We start from the raw sequence: 17669 nt of genomic DNA on the forward strand, positions 1-17669 counted from the left end.
TGCGAACTACCTTGCCTTACAGAAAGGCGGTGTCCTCGGTAAGGGGCATCTGAGTCTGGAGTTGTGGTCATGGACAAATGAAACAGAATGAGGCTATTCTGTGCTGCGGAGTGTACGAGTAAAATTGGGTCGAGCGTAGAGATCCCGGTTTGTGCGAGATGCAATCAATCAATTGGGCGCAGGGAAGACAGAGGTGGAATCTCGGTGAAGATCCTACACAGTATGGAGCGAGTTGGGTACCTAGAGGTAGTGATAAAAGTAAACACCGAATACCTTACCCTGGGCTGCTTACAGAGTATACCTTAGGTACTATTGCTATAGGTACCCACTGCCCCTGTACATGCTAGAACTTTACCTAAAGCTCAGGTATACGCAGCACCAAACCCCCCACACTGGCACACAGTTCTTCATCCTTCAGTCGTGCTGCCTGCGCCTCCATCAATTCCCATTAGCTACCTGCCTTATATAGCATATGCCTCACCCCTGCGCTGCGCCCGGCTGCGCCTAACGCAGACGCCATGCACCTCTTGCTTGCTTGCTTTGGCTTCCGCTTCCTCGATCAGCAACTCGGCTTCGAGCCTGGCAATTGCCGGTCAGCAACGATGTATGTGACACCCTAGTCCTGAGGAACCATCTCTCTCTCTCCCTCTCTGAAGTGAATGGCGTGAATGTTGATCCAACCACAGCGCCAACTTCTCCATTCTTCTTTCGATGACTGTCACACCAGGGGGCCACGATGTAGGGCGTACTCTGGGGAAGGTGAAAAGGAACAGACTCACGTTGCTATGCACGACCGCTCTCGCTCGACCGACAATCCTTTGGCTCTCTTAATCTCCTCGCAATCTTGGTGCTTACGCGGCGACGTGTTTCCATACTTGGCTTCGTTCCTGTTTAGCGAGCTCGCCTCCGATTACTGCAGCGTAATTCCAACACATGCTGAGGTCAGGTCATGCCAAGTGGAGTCTACACTACCTTACATATGCGTTTGGCAAAGAAATGGTGCTTGGACGGAGCAGGTAAGATATCGCAAGACCGGAACGCGCTGGCCACGAGTGTCAAGGGAGGTAGGTACAAACCAACCATTCATATATGCAGAGTCCCTGGCAGATCGGCGACTGAGGAAATGCCCACAAGTGTCCGACTGCAGAATAAGCTGCCACCCTGTTCTGCTGCAAGGACGGCCCCGGTGCCAATGGTGAGCCTCGCCATCGTTGCGGTGTCTGCCCAAGCCTGGTTGGCAATCGATCAGTGGCGGCAGTCCGATGCTGATCTGCCACTCGTGGTCTTTCTCGCGGTCTCTGCTGCCGAACCATACAGCCCTGCAACATTTTATAAGGCCACGGCCAATACTACGCACAGTGAATCGATCCACTGCTTCTCCATAAATGGTGTTGTCCCCTGAAAAAATTGCGATGTCTTGCTTGCCTCTTGCGCTCATGACACGCAATCAGTCGATACCGATTCAATAGCAAGAGTGTGGCATTTTTGTTGATTTACGAGTCGTTGGTCAGGGCCGACCGGTCTGAGTGCCTGGGAGATGGCTACGATGGCCTCGCATATGGGCTGGCCGATGATTGTACACTTTTCCCAGCCAGCCACGATTGCCATTCTGCCGACCACGCCATACCGTCAAGGATGTATCCCGCACTCTGGTCCAGCCGTTATCAACCCCGGAGCCTTGGACCGATGTGTTGACTCTCTTCCTGCTATCACGAATACGATGCCCACATGCCTCATGATCATCACGATCTATGAACCCAGGGATATGAACATTTACACCGGTCAGCGGCCAATATCTGCCCGTCGTCGGCTGGACCCCGCCTGATTTCTTCGGCTGCTGAAGGGACAACGGAGACAGGCAGCATAATTGAGATCGAGCCGGTAAGCTGGCGCAGAACAAAGTGGTAGAATGAAAAGAAGTCGTCTCAAAAACCTAGCAGCCTTCAGATCAGTTGGGCCTCGTCGTCGTAATGTACCCCTTCTGCGCCCCGTTTCTGTTTTCTCTAACTACAACCGATCCACCATGCATACCGGTCACAGGTTTCCAGCCCTCAACCAAGGGTTGAATAGTATGATAGTTTGAGGGATCTTCTGCTAGCGACACCGCGGGATACTGTCGACATTGGCCTGCTGTTGGGAAGTGGTGACACAAAATACAGGATGACCCATGAGTTCCGTAATGAGCAAATGGCCTGCACGAGGAGACGGACAAGAAGTCAAGAAGTGCTTCTCTTCGTCTCTTCGTTTCTTCGTCTCTTCGGGTCTTCTCGAGTAAGCTACTTGGCAGCTAAAGCAATGTAAAAACTGCTCTGGGCTCACCCTAAGTATATAGTACATGTTCTAATAATACAGATCCTGGCTCAGGTCGGTCTCTCTTCCTTGACTCCTGTCTTCTGCTTATAATTCATGCACCCTGGCGTTCAGGTAGAAGACCAATGTACTGCCTAATCCGTTTCTCCTCGGCTTCTCTTGCTCCGTTTGCAGACAGTCCGAACTCTGGTAGGAGGGAAACAAGCACCTTATTCTCCATGGTCGGAATATCACGAGATCTTAAGTGGTGATGTGGACGAGGCTTTGTGGAATAGCGTTGCCTTCAGCCAGAGTAGGGATGTTTGGAAACTTGGCTAATTCATCACCGATAGCGTGACAGCGCTGTACTATACGATTGGTACCTATCTGGCTGTAGACCGAAACGATTCGCGTTTGCCATGGTGGTTGTAATGGTGTGGTTGTGTTGCTTGGTTGACTTGGAGGGGTGAGTTGAGGTTGTATAAGGGTAGAAGAGACAGTTGGATCTTCCCCGCACTGCGCGGAAGAGATTCCACGCCGGCTGCGGCAGCACTGAGGGGAATGTTTATTGCCATAGTAGTACGACTAGTATATGCTTATCCAGTGGATAAGAGGAATACATTGCCAGATTCAACATCTATAGACCTGACATTCGAGAAGTGGTAGCTGGACATTACCCAAAGACAAAGTTGAGGGCGAGACAACAGTAAGAGTACCTAGCCATCAACATCATCATCCTCGATCAATATACGGCCGGTCACCGGCACGGATCATTGCACGGATTGGACTCGGGCTTGCTTACGAATCTACGACTCTCCATGTCGTTCGCTCCTCTCCGCACTCGACTTCCACTCTTGAACAAATCGACCAGCAAAGCAACAACATCGAGCGCGCTCCGGCTACATTCCATTGCCTCGCACCTGTCGCCCTCCATCCCGCGAATCCAGACATCAATCCCTTCCTGTGCTCGCAGCATGTCATCCCTTCCGTCCACCATGAAAGCCATCCTAGTGCCGCAGAACGGCGGCGCCGAGGTCCTCCAATACACCGAGTCGCAACCGATCCCGCCGCTCTCGGACGGCCAGGTGCTGGTCAAGAACAACTTCTCCGGCATCAACTTCATCGACACATACTTTCGCTCCGGCCTGTACCCGCCGCCCGGCGGCAAGTTGCCGGCGATCATCGGCCAAGAAGGCGCCGGCACGATCGCAAAGATCGCGGGCTCCAACCCGCTGGGCTTTAAAGAGGGTGACCGGGTCGTGTGGATCTTCCGCGGCGGATATGCAGAGTACACGGCGGTGCCGGCGGACCGGGTGATCAAGATCCCCGCGGGCGTGTCGGACGAGCACGCGGTCGGCGGGTTCCTGATGGGCATGACGGCCCTGAGTCTCGTCAAGGAAGCATATCCCGTGCAGAAGGGCGACACGGTCCTCGTCCACGCCGCCGCCGGCGGCATGGGGTTGCTGCTGTGCCAGCTCCTGCGTGGCATGGACGTCACGGTCATCGGCACCGCGGGCGGGCCGGAGAAGTGTGCTCTGGCAAAAGAGAACGGCGCGACCCACATCATTGACTACAAGGCCTCCAGCGGCCCGAGCTGGGTGGAACAAGTCCTCAAACTCACCGGCGGCAAGGGCGTCGACTGTGTCTTTGACGGCGTCGGCAAGGATACCTGGGAGGGAAGTCTGGAGGTCGCCAAGCGGAAGGGTAAAGTCGTTTACTTTGGAAATGGTGAGTCCATTTATTACCTTAAGGACCTTGCCTTTCGCATCTTCTCATCTACCCTGTTTGTCTCTCGGCAAGAAAAAGCCGTTCACTTCACAATGGTGGTCTCTTCTTGTTTGTTTACGGGTGTCGACATTTCGCGGAGTTGAGATGAGATGCTAACTACTACTGCTACTGTCAAACAGCAAGCGGAGCCGTCCCACCATTCAACATTCAAAAGCTCGCGTCCAAGAACCTCTCCATCATGCGCACGACGCTGAACAACTACATCGTCACCCGTGAAGAACTCGAGTTCTACGCCAACGGCGTCCTCGACCTGATCAAGGCCGGAAAGCTCAACATTCGCATCCACAAGATCTATCCGCTCAAAGACGCCGCCGAGGCCCAAAGGGATCTTGAAGGCAGACGGACAACAGGCAAGCTGTTGTTGAAGATTTAAAAACTGTATAAAAAAAAGCAAGGAAGAGGTCCGCATGATCGAAGAAAACAGGAGAGGGCCTCAATGACGATCACATAGGAGTGTCACGTACTACGTAGTAGCTTAGGCCGGCGGGACTCCTTCATAAAATAGACTGGATGTCCTTCCAGAGTAGTGGTTGTATACATTTGGTCTGTATTCACCAGCTGGATGGCGCCACAAGCGCTCTTCAGGCATGACACTCTCTTGTATTCCGTGTATCGGCATGTGATGTACCCCTTCAAGCTCTGCTCTGCAGGTGGTCTGCTCTGGTCTCATCCCACAGTACAGATAGCTTCGACTTCCAGCTTGTCAACTTTTCCCGACACAGCAACTGTTGTCCTTCCCAGCGATTCAAGTTTCTCATCTGTTGACATGATTCACGTCACTCTTGCCCATCAACGCACTGTACAAGGGCATATGAACGCCATGTCTCTCCCTGTCATATGGTGGCGTCCCATCAATGTCACTGTTTCTCGTAATGGTCTGCAAAACAAGCATGGAGATGCCACATGAGTCCAACGCCTTCAGTCTCATCTGTTCGCAAGACAGTTCCAGCTGGACCAGATCCGAGAGAACCAACAGCTAAGTTTTCCATGGAAGGACACGTTGGTCTGGTTGCACGCGGTCAAACCCGTACAAGGGGGTGCCCATCTACAGAAACAATTGTCAGCTTTTCCCTCCCTGATGGAAACCTTGAGCCCGAGAAGAGGAAAGGAGACAGGAGTCACTCACTCGGCGAAGAACAAAAACCACATCTTCGGTCGTCACAGTCTGGGATGTCAATTAGTACGAGGTTGTTGAAATGGCGGCCAATATCACAGCAGGCAGAGGTAGCAGACGTAGGTGAGTAAGTGAGTACCTTTCTAGTATTTGCCAGGGGAGCGAGTTGTGGACCTCTGAGTGTAGGGTGACCCATGGTTATGACGAGGCGTTCAATGATCTGGAAATGCACAGCGTCGTCAGTTCGTCTTGTTGCATATTATACGAAGAGAAAAATGGAGACGTTGCTGACGCCTTTGCATGTCTGGAGAAAGTCTCAAACTCACTTCGCGCAGACGTGACTTCAGAGCATTCCGGGCTTCGTCGTAGATATCAGTTTTGATTCTGAGGATTCCACCTCGTCGAGCAAGACGGCTGGAGAGGGGAGACACGTGTGGTTAGCCATGATCGAGATCTTTTTCCTGTTGAGGAGGGTCCAGGTCATCATACCGAATGGCTGGTTTCGCTGCAAGTCGATTGAGGTTAGTAATCTTCTGGGGGTCTAGGGCAGATAAAGTAAGTTGTGTAGATCAACTTACTGACGCCCATTATTGCATCCATCTCGTATCTCTTACGTCTATGGCGAGCTGGGATCCCTTTTCCCCGGCCAAGTCCTGAAGCATAGATCGGTGTAGGTACAGCCAAGTTCGCTGCTTGGCGACGATCGGTGAAACCCATCTTGGAGAGACTGATGGACAGTTGAGGAGGTAGCTGACGGGGTTCGAAAGAACGAACGAGGACAGAATGGTGATGGTGGAATCAGGAAGACGAGAGAGTGTTCGAGAATATGGTAAGTAGGAAGCCGAGACTGGAGAGGAAGAAGAGTGTAAAGAAGAGTGTAAAGAAGAGGAAGAAGAACGCTAGAAGGAGACCAATGCGGAAAAAGTGAGGTGAGTTGAAGAGTTCAGGAGGGACTGAAATGAAAGTGATGGCGGCTGTTTTCACACACAAGGCTCTTGTGTTGTGTTTCGTTCAAAGTGTAGAAAACCCAGAAAGAATGAGGAATAGGATATTAGACATTAACAGTTGCTAGCATATCCAATCATGGGTCATCCAGCCATCCAATCTAATGGAATATACGTGGTCTCGTCAGGCTATGAAGGTCGCCTCGGTGAAGATTTGACCAGGCTCCGAAATCTCCTCGTCACCGATCTTGAGCTTGAGGGTGAGCTGGTCTTTCGAGCAATACTGGTATGGAGTGTTAGTCTCACGTCCTCTCGTGGCTGTGGAGGGACTTTGCTCACCTGAAAGATATGTGGCCTCAATCCAGTTGCGCCACTGATAAAGGATTTGACGAAGCCAGGCAGATGGGCCAGCACATCAACCCGATCAGACCGAACTGGTAGATCACCTGTGATCTCGCCTTTGACGGGCTTTCCATCGTGCTCGCCTCTCCATTCAAAGGCAACACTTTTTGGTTCTGGCCAGTCGGCTTCGGTCTCTGGTTCTGCGGTGACATGTTTGGCCGTACATGGGCCAACGCACACCAACTCATTGTCCTTTGCAATGCCGCCGACAGAAACGACAGTCTTTCCATATGAGGCGGGTGTCGTGTATTCCATGAGCACGGCAGAGTAGGTGGGTGTTTGGAAGTTGACAAAATTCCATCTAACAGCCAAGTGATGCGGCTTCATACCCTGAAGCGCGTACACATACAATCCTCTGCCAGTCATGTCGTACTCCTTGGACGGAGTCTTTACGGTTCCGCTGACCGTACATCTCGGCCAGAATGCATGTCGCAGAGAACCCCACGGGTTTGCGGGATCGGTGCCGAAATAGCTTGTGCCATCGTTCCCCAATTGGAATCCCGGGGCTGTTCTTGTGAGCGTCACGTTGACAATGCAGTTGTCGTTCACGGCCGACTTGATTGTGTAAGTGTCACCCGCCTCGTTCAATTCCAACGCCAGATTCTCCGCATAGAATGAGGTTTGTGGCTCGTCGAACCCATAATCCCTCAATGGATCTGAGCACCAAAGATGTTTCCCGGGGCCGTCGTGATCAAAGATCTTGCTGTTGAATTGCGCAGTTGTATGGATTCCACTGTCGCTTGTCAGTAGGCAGACCCGGGTTTCTGGGGGCAATTCCTTACCCGACGTTGCTGTAGATAACCTGCAGCATGAGAGTAGTTCCATCGGGCAACATGAGATAGAACGTCTCGGTCTCGACATTGGTGCTGTCCATGGCCTTCCATTTGAGGTCGTTCTTGTTGAGGATGGAGTACGGCTTTGTCTCCATCTGTTTGGTCACAGGCTGGATGGCGTCGGGGCCATATTCGGGTTCCTCGGTGCCGACAACATTCGCCAACTGCTGTTTGAACCAATTCATGTTGTCTACTGAAAAAGTGATGCGTATGTGTATGAAGTGTCGTGAAAGTGAATGGATGTCTTGTGCAGTGCGTTATTGGAAAAACAGGTACTTTATTATGGTAGGATGCGCCTAGGCGATTAGATTATCGTTCAGACGTCACCAGAGGCGAATAACAATGTAGGTAGAGGGGGCAATTGTTTCAGGGCCTCTGGTGGTACTTCTTAGCCTCAGCAGCCTTCTCTTAACAGCGCAGTGGCTCCCTAGACTAGGGAGGCTAAGGGAGCCTAGAGAGCCTAGGGAGCCCCTTGCACAATGCCTCTAGGCGTGGGATGATCAGCGAGTCAGATCAGTTGTGGGTGCCTGAAATTGCGGATGCGGCTGCGTGGTGCACTGTACCTAAGGTAGTACTGTTGACCAACGTGCCAGACTGCGCTAATCCAGCACGGCTTTTTTCCACTGTCGTCGCGATTATTGGATGCGTGAGTATGCTGCTCTGAGGGTCGTTTCCAAAAGATCTTCGTGGTCCGACATTTCTCACTATTGCCATCGACGCCAGACCGAACGATATCCCATCTTCTTGAATCCGTGGCCTGCGGGCGAGCGTCCTATTGTCCTGCAGCAAGCCCTTCATTGGCTTCTACCTGAGGCGCAAGCTTCTCTATTGGTCTGCATCTCTACCGTAGACCATCCAAACAACGCCCAGCATGTCTCGAAAAGTGCCTGCTCGCGACCAGATCGTCAAATTAATTGTTGGCGCCGGTCAAGCAAGTCCTAGTCCGCCTGTCGGCCCAGCGCTTGGTAGCAAGGGAGTGAAGAGCATGGACTTTTGCAAGGTAGGTTGGATTGGTTGGACCAACGTTCGAAGCTAGCTGGCTAATACTCGAGAAGGAATTCAATGCCCGTACCGCTCATATCACTCCCGGCGTTCCTGTACCAGCACGAGTTGTTGTCCGTCCAGACCGCTCATTCACATTCGAACTACGGACACCTATGACCTCCTGGCTCCTTCTTCGAGCCGCCGGCGTGAAAGAAGTGAAGGGTAAGATACGAGGAGCGCAAAAGCCTGGCTCGGAAGTTGTTGGTACCGTGTCTCTCAAACATATCTACGAGATTGCCAAGATCAAGCAAAGCGAGCTGCGTCTGTCCGGTCTCAGCCTTGAGGGTCTATGCAAGAGCGTCATATGGCAGTGTAGATCGATCGGCGTCAAGGTCGTGCCGTGAAGCGCTACAAAACAACCCTACAACGCAATCGAGCTTGGAACCAGCACAAGCTCTGGACAAGAGATCAGGGTGAGCACTTTGGACGTTCGGACCACAGAGGCAAAATTTGGAGCAACATGCCGCATATGCGACCGACTTCTTCTCGAGCACTACAACGCAAAGCAACGAACCAGCCGATGGAGGAGAACAAACATAACCGGACGTTGACTTGCAACTGGAGGGCTCTCCAACTGGAGCGATCAATTCACCAGCACCTGGTTCCACGGACAAATCTCTCTCGAGACGAAGACAGGTGATCGTCTTCACCAAACACACTTTCGACTTCTCTTCCTACTACGACGCCGAGGCTACAATAGCACATGCTTGAATTTCAAGCTGTCACAGGTGCCCGAAGAAGTGGTTACCATTCAGGAGGCCGCCGTGCTTTTCTCGCAAAGCTGTGGCTCCCGGGTATGTGGTGTGTCGGTGAGGCCGAACGAAAGCCGAAGGTGGTTGCTCGATTGGATTTAGCCTGATGAGCAGGCTGGTCTAATTAAGGGCAGTTTCGAGCCCCCAACTTCTTGCGTCAACAAAGAAACTTCACCCACCAACCCCATGGGGCACGAAGTAGCAGTCGAATAAGCAAGGGAATCGATGTCTTGGTAGGCAATTGACTTGTGAACATGTCGCCAACACTAGCAGTGTTCGGCTGGCTGGATAAGCGGCCATCTGCAGTACCGTATGTCAGTAATCCTTGAGTGATATATTTCGCACTCTCATCAAATCAAAATGCACCTAGGTACAACGAGAATGACTCCTCTCCCCCTAATCGGACACTGTGGACATGACCTTAAAGATGACGTGGATTTCTCGGATAGGATCAGAGGATCTAACGGTCAGGCAGACAACGGCATCGATCGCATCGTAACCACATTTAATGGTAGGAAGCTGAGGGCCACGAATGGCAAATGTTGTCATCGCAGTGCTGCAGTCCGGGCGAGCCGGAAAGGCAGGTGAAAGGTCAAACCCGGCGTAAGCTGGGACAAGAAACTCGACAGAAGTGCAGGACAAAGGCCAGATGCAATGATCATAGGTATCAGGTATTTATCATTGCATCAAATGCAAATCCCAGGCGACTGCAACGGCGACTGCGACAGCGACAGGGATCTATTCGACCGGATCTGCTCAGTCCCATGTCAGCGAAGCTTGTCAACGATGGTAGCAACCTACTAATAGTCAGCCCATGTATTTTATTATATTGGAGTTTTGTGGTTTGCCTGGCTCGTGCGGCCGTATCAGCCTATCGAGATTTCGACTGTGGCTTGGGATCAGATCAGAGGTCGGCTTGTTCAGGGTTGCTGGTTGCCTCTAGGCCTCATGGGATGCTGGCGGGGCAAAGTTTGAACATCCCACCTTCTTCTTCTCGGCCAAACGAGGGTGGAAGGGAAAAGTGAGGGATAAGGGGACTACTACGTAGTACTATACTAGTAGTGTTCGATTCTGGCCGTCGGATCTAATAGCCTCCTAAACCCTGTGCCGCGGGTCAAGCTCTTGAGTTCGGGAATCTTACGGGCCCTACAGTCCGAGTCGCTAGGCATTATTGCAGTAGTGACAGAGCACCTGCGTGCGCACCCTGTGCTCTACTACCTCTACTACCTAGGTAGACCTAGGCACTTTACCTACCTACCTCCTACACAGTAACCCTCGCTGCCGGTCTTCATATGTCAGAGCAGCAGGTTCTTCCTGCTGTCTGTCTCACTTCCCTTTGTCATTCTCACTCCACAAGATCCGCTTCTTCTACCTCGTCGTTCGCCTCGTCGGACGCGTGCATCAAAATCTCGCATTCTAACACTGTACGTGAGTCGCATCGTCTCCACTGGCCCGACCAATGTTCGTCCTTCCCGCGTCACTTAGCTCATCGGATCCCGAAGACCCAGTTCGGTGTACAGGCAGTGCAGCTCTTTGAACCTTTCTAACGTCAAGTCATCCTCAGATTCTTCGTCCCCGTTTCTTACCAATTTACCCCGGGAATCGACATCGTGCGAACATATCACTCGTTCATGTAGTCAATCGCTGTCACTTCCGCACCGACCTCCACCACCACCATCCGAACAGCCCCCAAAATGACCTCGAAACTGTCTGCAATGTTTTTCCCGGGCGACGATCCGAAGAAAGAGGAAGAAGGTACTGAGGACTCGGATGCACAAAAGTCAGAGCAGGCGGCTGATGTGGGGGTTCTAGATACAAGTGAAAGCCAGGCCGAAAATCCCGAGAGACGAGAGACCGCAGACTCTTCCCAACCCAACGTGCGATTCGCTTCGGAAAATGAGGAGATAGACCCGGTCGATGAGAGCAGGCGGAAAGTGCCTCAAACAGGCGACCACAGAGACGACGACCTCAGTCCCGAGGCGCAACAGCAAATCAGAAGCCTGGCCACATCTCTCCAGAAGTCGAAGTTACAGGAGAACAGAATGGCCAATTTCGCCTATGAGGCCGTCTCGATGCCGCCCTCACGAGTATGATCCATTTCTCCTCTTCCAAGACGTTGCTGACCGTATAACTAGGTCCCGTCGCGAGACAGTGATGCGCCTGACACTCCACGTAGTTCAATACGACATGGGCAGGGTTCCATATCCTCTGCTTTTCAGTCTCCTCCATTGACACCACACGGCTCGAAAGATAGTCGAGCTGACACCACCGCATCTGGTCGTGGCCAGCATGCCTCATCCAACGCCATCACTCCGCAAACTTCTCCTCCTCCCGACGCTCATGGTCGAGCTCTTTCTCAATCGTTATCGCCGACACAGTCTGTGTCGAGACCGTCATCCTCCGAACAACAGACCTCAAATCCTGAAATCAGGCATCACAAAGTGGTACCTAAATTCGAAATTGGGCCCTCAGAGTCCGCCAGCCCAACAGACCAAAGCCCTGTTGGGACTCCGCGGCTTCGGCCATCGTCCACCCCACCAGAAATCAAACCACCCCAACCCAAGAGCGAATTGCCGCAATCGAAAGCAGGACTATCGGATCACAGGCATTTCGGAAGCACAGGCAAGAATTCTCTTGCCCCAGCTATTGCAGCAGCAGCAGAACGGATACCTCGGGCGGGCAGCAGTAGTGACATTGTCGGGGACAAACGGACCTCGATTTTCGGGACCAAGAAAGACCCCTACTCTCATCTCAGTGACGCTGCAAGTGAGAAAGGTGGCTTGGAGAAGAAACACGGTTCAATGTCTGAACTGAAGCGGTTTTTCAGAATCGGCGGGCACAGCCATAAGCACAAGGGTCACCATGGCACTCCCCGAGATCAGTCTCCATCCTCGGTTCCAGCTTCCCGGAAACCGACATCGACGAAGACTGGCACACGGACACCTCCACATCAAGCACCTCCTGTGAACGTTCCCTTCATGGACGAGCATAGCCTGGAGGCCAGGTACGGAAAATTCGGCAAAGTGCTAGGGTCTGGTGCTGGGGGCTCCGTCCGATTACTTAAACGGAGCAGCGATGGCGTGACTTTTGCTGTCAAACAATTCCGAGACAGACACTCGTGGGAGAGTGAAAAGGACTACAACAAGAAGGTCACCGCTGAATTCTGCATCGGATCCACATTGCATCATGGCAACATCATCGAGACCATGGACATTATCCACGAAAACAACCGCTGGTACGAGGTGATGGAGTACGCCCCTTACGACTTGTTTGCGATTGTCATGACGGGAAAAATGTCAAGAGAAGAAATTGCTTGTGCGTTCCTCCAGATCGTCAACGGTGTGAGCTATCTACACAGCATGGGCTTGGCACATCGTGATCTGAAGCTGGATAACGTGGTGGTGAGTGAGCATGGGATCATGAAGTTGATCGACTTCGGTAGTGCAACCGTGTTCAGATATCCGTTCGAGAACGAGATTGTCCTTGCTTCAGGTATGTTTTGCTCTCTGGGTCGGCGTCACAATTGCTGACCGTTTTCTAGGCATCGTCGGATCAGATCCGTATCTTGCCCCCGAGGTGTATGAGGAGAAAAAGTACGATCCGACCGCCACCGACATCTGGTCTCTCGCCATCATCTTCTGTTGTATGTCATTACGAAGGTTTCCGTGGAAGCAGCCGAGACTAGTCGACAACTCATACCGGTTATTCGTTGCTACACCTACTCCGGGCACGCCTGTCCCCGACTCCAAACCTCGGAAGTCCTCGCGCCTGATCACAGAACACGACGAAGGGTCGCGACGTCCATCAGAAGCCAACGACAGTTCTTCGTCGCATCATCATCAACATAGTTCGGAGAATACATCAACCGAAACCCGACCTTCAACTTCGGGGGGCGATAAACAAGAAGTCATCAAGGGTCCTTGGCGACTGCTTCGCATCCTCCCTCGGGAGAGTCGACATATTATTGGCCGGATGCTCAAGGTCGATCCTGCGGAACGTGCCACCATGGACGAAGTGCTGGAGGACGACTGGGTGCTGAGCTCACAGGTGTGTTATCAAGAGGAGACCGGGGTTGTTCATCGTGCACAAAACCACACCCACATTCTGGAAGCCGGATCAGGGGGGCCTCCGCCTGCCAAGGTGTAGGGGTCGAGACTGACCTGGTCGACTTGACTTGGGGTTGATGAAGCAGCACCTATCCCAATTATGCTTGATTGGATATGCTCATGTCAGCGCGCAGCGGTTATGGGTTTGATGATGTTAGATGTTTCCAAAAGGATGAACCAGCGACAATGCACTGAGGTTGACGGACTGAGGGTTTAGCATTGTGTTGTGTGAGGGATTGACTGAGTCGTTGGAGCAAAAGGTGGCCAAAGCCCCAATGGGGTTTGATATTGTAGATATTAGTGATCACGCATGATGCTTCGCAGCCTTTGAGGAATTGAGCCATTGTTTATACGGTACAACAGTTCTGGTAGTGGACTATGAAACGGCTCCAATTGCAGTGTTTGGACATTTGAAAGTAGGGTACAGACAATCTCCATGTAGCAGATAGCCTCTGATATAGGGATATAGGAAGAGGAGGAGGGTGAGGAGAGCGAATAAAGATGGCGTCGGCCTCTCACTTCATAACTCGGGCCAATCGACCCCGGTTCCGGCCCCGCTTTGTACTCTGGACTCTGTAGCATGCCACTGCAGTGGAACACCACCACTCCAAGAGTATCCTAGTCCTAGTAGTAGGATGTACCCGCGTACTACGTACTAGTATACCATGTTGTCCGCCGCCATCATCGCAACCTACTACTAGTCCCCCGAAGATACGACCAGCTCTCCCTGAGGGAAGCTTCTCACGAACCTCTGACCAACTCCCCTCTACATTGCCACCAGACCCGACCGTCAAGGGTGGAATCTCGACAAGCGGACCCGGCGCAATGGCTGGTTGAACTATTAGAACACGGAGAGAGGTATCGATCGGTAGTCTCGAAGATAGCCGCATATGGCCAAGAAGAAGCGCCAGAGGATCAGCTACGGTCAGTCCAATTCGTGTTACCTGTCGACGGCGAGCTTGCGGCCGGCTAACGAGCTACAGTCCTACCACTGGCCAGCACGCCAGGAGGTCACCGACTGGGAGTGAACGGATTGGCGTTCGATGACGACCGCAGTATCTTGTGAGCAGCCCCCTACACTGGGCTAACAACAACTACTGAGACATGTTGCAGATATACCGGTGGCCGCGATGGAGTCGTGTGCGCCTGGGACCTAGACCTCGAAGCGCAGAAGATCAGTTCCGGGACCGATGCAGCGAGGCAGAAAAAGAGCACCGTCACCTTCCGCAAACAGGTGCAGGCACATACACATTGGGTGAACGATATTGTTTTGGTCAAGAACAACTTGGGCCTGGTGTCAGCGTCTTCAGACGTTACAGTCAAACTCTGGCGACCTCATGGCCACGAGACCGCGCAAGCGTACACCATCGGCTCCCACAGCGACTATATCAAGTGTCTGGCTGTCCCGGATCGCACCTCTGACTGGGTTGCGTCCGGTGGCTTGGATCATAAGATCTGCCTGTGGGATCTCAGCGGAGCGGGAAAAACACTCGAGATCAATGTCAGCAGGGCCGAAGATGTGGTCAAGGGCTCGGTGTACGCTCTTCGCGCTCGGGGGTCCATGCTTGCCAGCGGAGGCCCGGAGGGCGTGGTTCGACTCTGGGACGTGAATTCGGGCAAAGGCATCACCAAGCTCGTCGGACATACAGACAATGTGCGCAGCATTCTGATCAGTGATGACGGAGACACCTTGCTCACGGCCTCATCCGATCAAACCATCAAGGTCTGGTCTATCGCGGCCGGACGGTGCATTCATACCCTGACCATGCACAACGACAGTGTTTGGTGCATGTACTCCAACGACCCCAATCTGGCCGTCTTCTATTCGGGCGACAAGTCCGGACTGGTGGCCAAGACAGATACTCGGAGGGCCATGGAAATCGACGACGGAGTGTCAGTTGCGGTGTGTCAGGAACATGACGGCATCGCTCGTGTCCTGCCCGTCGGCAACTCGGTCTGGACGGCGACTTCAAGCTCGAGTGTCAATCGTTGGCTTGACGTGGATACGGAACTCGACATTGAAACGCCACCGACATCGCCGCGTCAAGAGCGCGCCGCAAGTCTGGAGACGAGGACTCACTTGTCGCCAGAGCCTCCCGCCTCGCCGTATCCCACTGCCAATGGTAACAGTAACAAGCCGAGGATCCCACACAATGCAGTCCTGCGCATATCCAACACCGCTCCTCATCCGGGCCGGAAGAATTTGGGGCGACTTCCCAATGTATCTGCAACGAATGTCAGAAAAGCCTCGGAAGCCATGATCACAGATGATCTGAGCCTTGTCGTCCCACTTCGAGGACAGCCGGCGGAGACCATTGAAGGCCAAAACGGGCTGATCAAGCATGTCATGCTGAACGACAAGAAGAGGATCCTCACGTTAGACACGGCCGGGGAGGTGGTCCTGTGGGATCTGCTGAAGGTAGGCCACCTTGGTCGTGGCGACAGCGACTTCGCTAACAGCAGCAGTGCGTTCAGATCAAGTCCTTTGGCCGCCGCCATCTCGACGAAGTTGTGCCGGAGGTCAACACCACCGAAAGCGTAGCCAATTGGTGCGCGGTGGACACCAAGACAGGGAAAATCACCGTTATGTTGGAAGAAAACTATTGCTTTGACGCCGAGATCTATGCAGACGAGCTGGACCTGCCCAGTGACCTTGCTTTTCGCGAGGATCAACGAAGTGAGTATACTCGCAGAGTGACCGTGGCCGTGACCGTAGTCGAGCTGATATTCTTGTTTCTTCTACAGTCAATCTCGGAAAATGGGTACTGCGCAACCTCTTCGCGAAGCTATTAGAGGAAGAGATCGCACGCGACGAAGCCTATCGAAGCACTCTCCGAACCCATACGCCTCCTAGCCGCCTCAATCGACCCGGTGCGCCCACCAGCATCATGATGCCGGAGTCCGTGGGAAGCACCCCGATGGTGTCTCCTGGAACTCTGACCACACCCCGTGCATCCAACGGTCACACCTTCGTCCCTGCGACTCCCAGCTTGGCGATTGGAGCGGCGACACCAGGCTTCGCACCGCTGACTATGACATTGCCTCCGACAGCGGAAGAAGATACTCCGCAGCGATATACCAACGGTGCCTTGTCGTCGGTGCAGCCCACTCCCAGCGGCATCGAGGGACAGCACGACTACTTCTCTTCCCCAAACGCCGGTGCTGCCAACCACATCCAATCCGAGACGTCTTCAGAGAGCAACAAGGTGCCCGTGACTCCTGGTGCCCTCGAGGGCGCAGCCATGTCCACGCCGGCATCACCTACCGAAGAGAGGAAGAAGGGCCTGTTTGGCAAGAAATTCCCCATGGCGTTTTCCAAAAAGGCCACCACCCGGACATCGACGGAGGTCAAGCCGCCTGTAACGATGGAGGAGAAGTCGGACACGGCGTCGTTCAAGTCGTCGGAAAAGGAAGAAAAGATCATCGAAGACAATCTGTTCGGCGTGATCCAAAAGATCCGGCAAGAATATGATGACCACCTGGAGTCCAATCCAGACCAGCCTCTCCCGCCGGGCATCACGCCGAGTCTGCCTGTCGAGACGCCCGTGTTGACACCGCCACCACACACGACGGTCATTATCCAGGAAGACAACCCAGAGTCTGGTGGTCTCGCAGACCAGTATCGCGGCGAGATAGGCGATCTGGGCAACGAGGCCGACACGTTGGAGAAGATCGCACCCATGTGGTTGGGCGATTTGCTGCTGAAGGTGAGAACAAACATTTTCCCTAACCCAGACCATTCTTGCTCGTTTTTGGCCTTTTCGCAATACGTTCTTGTCATCCTAGTGTTTTTGTCACTTACTAACCGATACGGCGTGTGCCTATGTCTGTCTACAGAACCAAATCCCCTACAAAGACAGCGTCAAAGTCTCGTTCGTCCTCCACCCCTACGACAACCTCCTCCCGTCCATCGCCTCGCCCGACGGCAATGCTCGACTCAACGCCAACCGCATGCTCCGCGCCAAGAAGATCATGGCCTACATCGCCGAACGCATCGAGGCCCCTGTACATCACGAACACAATCACAATCACGATGCCGATCCTGATCAACCGGATCCAGATGCGGCGGCAGACCTCAAGCCCGAAGAGTATCTCGAGTTGTACTGTCAGGGTCAGCGTGTCGATCCGAACACCACGCTCGCCACGCTCCGAGTGCACGTCTGGCGCACGGGCGGCGATGTCGTCTTGTATTATAAAAGTAACGGGAGGAAGGAGCTGAGGTTGCCGCATCCGTCCGAGGTGCCGACCATAGAGGAGAGTGAGCAGCATACGGGGGTTGTGAGGTGAAAGATGAGGATGAGGAAGACGAGGAATTCGAGGAGACAAGGGCGAAGAGGATTGATGAAAAAGAAAATGGAAGAACGACAGGACAAGAGGTGCTAGGATGGTTGGGTGAT

General features: G+C 53.1%; 5 protein-coding genes across 5 annotated transcripts; 4 read left to right on the top strand and 1 right to left on the bottom strand.

Moving 5' to 3' along the window:
- Positions 1–3263: 3263 nt before the first annotated feature.
- On the top strand, positions 3264–4450 carry A1O1_08954 (NADPH2:quinone reductase; the record flags this gene model as incomplete). The annotated part of the gene is made up of 2 exons (XM_007729811.1): positions 3264–4017; positions 4197–4450. 2 exons carry the CDS (start codon positions 3264–3266, stop codon positions 4448–4450), a joined length of 1008 nt encoding a protein of 335 aa, XP_007728001.1.
- Positions 4451–6319: 1869 nt separating this feature from the next.
- Positions 6320–7555, bottom strand: A1O1_08955 (survival factor 1; the record flags this gene model as incomplete). Its single annotated transcript, XM_007729812.1, has 3 exons — positions 6320–6418; positions 6475–7270; positions 7320–7555. The coding sequence occupies 3 exons, from the start codon at positions 7553–7555 to the stop codon at positions 6320–6322; spliced, it is 1131 nt and encodes a 376-aa protein (XP_007728002.1).
- Positions 7556–8241: 686 nt separating this feature from the next.
- On the top strand, positions 8242–8758 carry A1O1_08956 (uncharacterized protein; the record flags this gene model as incomplete). The annotated part of the gene is made up of 2 exons (XM_007729813.1): positions 8242–8370; positions 8423–8758. The coding sequence occupies 2 exons, from the start codon at positions 8242–8244 to the stop codon at positions 8756–8758; spliced, it is 465 nt and encodes a 154-aa protein (XP_007728003.1).
- Positions 8759–10860: 2102 nt separating this feature from the next.
- A1O1_08957 (HAL protein kinase) lies at positions 10861–13312 on the top strand (the record flags this gene model as incomplete). Its single annotated transcript, XM_007729814.1, has 3 exons — positions 10861–11253; positions 11302–12658; positions 12708–13312. 3 exons carry the CDS (start codon positions 10861–10863, stop codon positions 13310–13312), a joined length of 2355 nt encoding a protein of 784 aa, XP_007728004.1.
- Positions 13313–14162: 850 nt separating this feature from the next.
- A1O1_08958 (uncharacterized protein) lies at positions 14163–17559 on the top strand (the record flags this gene model as incomplete). Its single annotated transcript, XM_007729815.1, has 6 exons — positions 14163–14196; positions 14256–14334; positions 14386–15691; positions 15739–15949; positions 16018–16979; positions 17110–17559. 6 exons carry the CDS (start codon positions 14163–14165, stop codon positions 17557–17559), a joined length of 3042 nt encoding a protein of 1013 aa, XP_007728005.1.
- Between the last annotated feature and the right edge of the window lie 110 nt (positions 17560–17669).

Source organism: Capronia coronata, assembly GCF_000585585.1.
Source record: "Capronia coronata CBS 617.96 chromosome Unknown acBCG-supercont1.11, whole genome shotgun sequence".
Lineage (NCBI taxonomy): Eukaryota > Fungi > Ascomycota > Eurotiomycetes > Chaetothyriales > Herpotrichiellaceae > Capronia > Capronia coronata.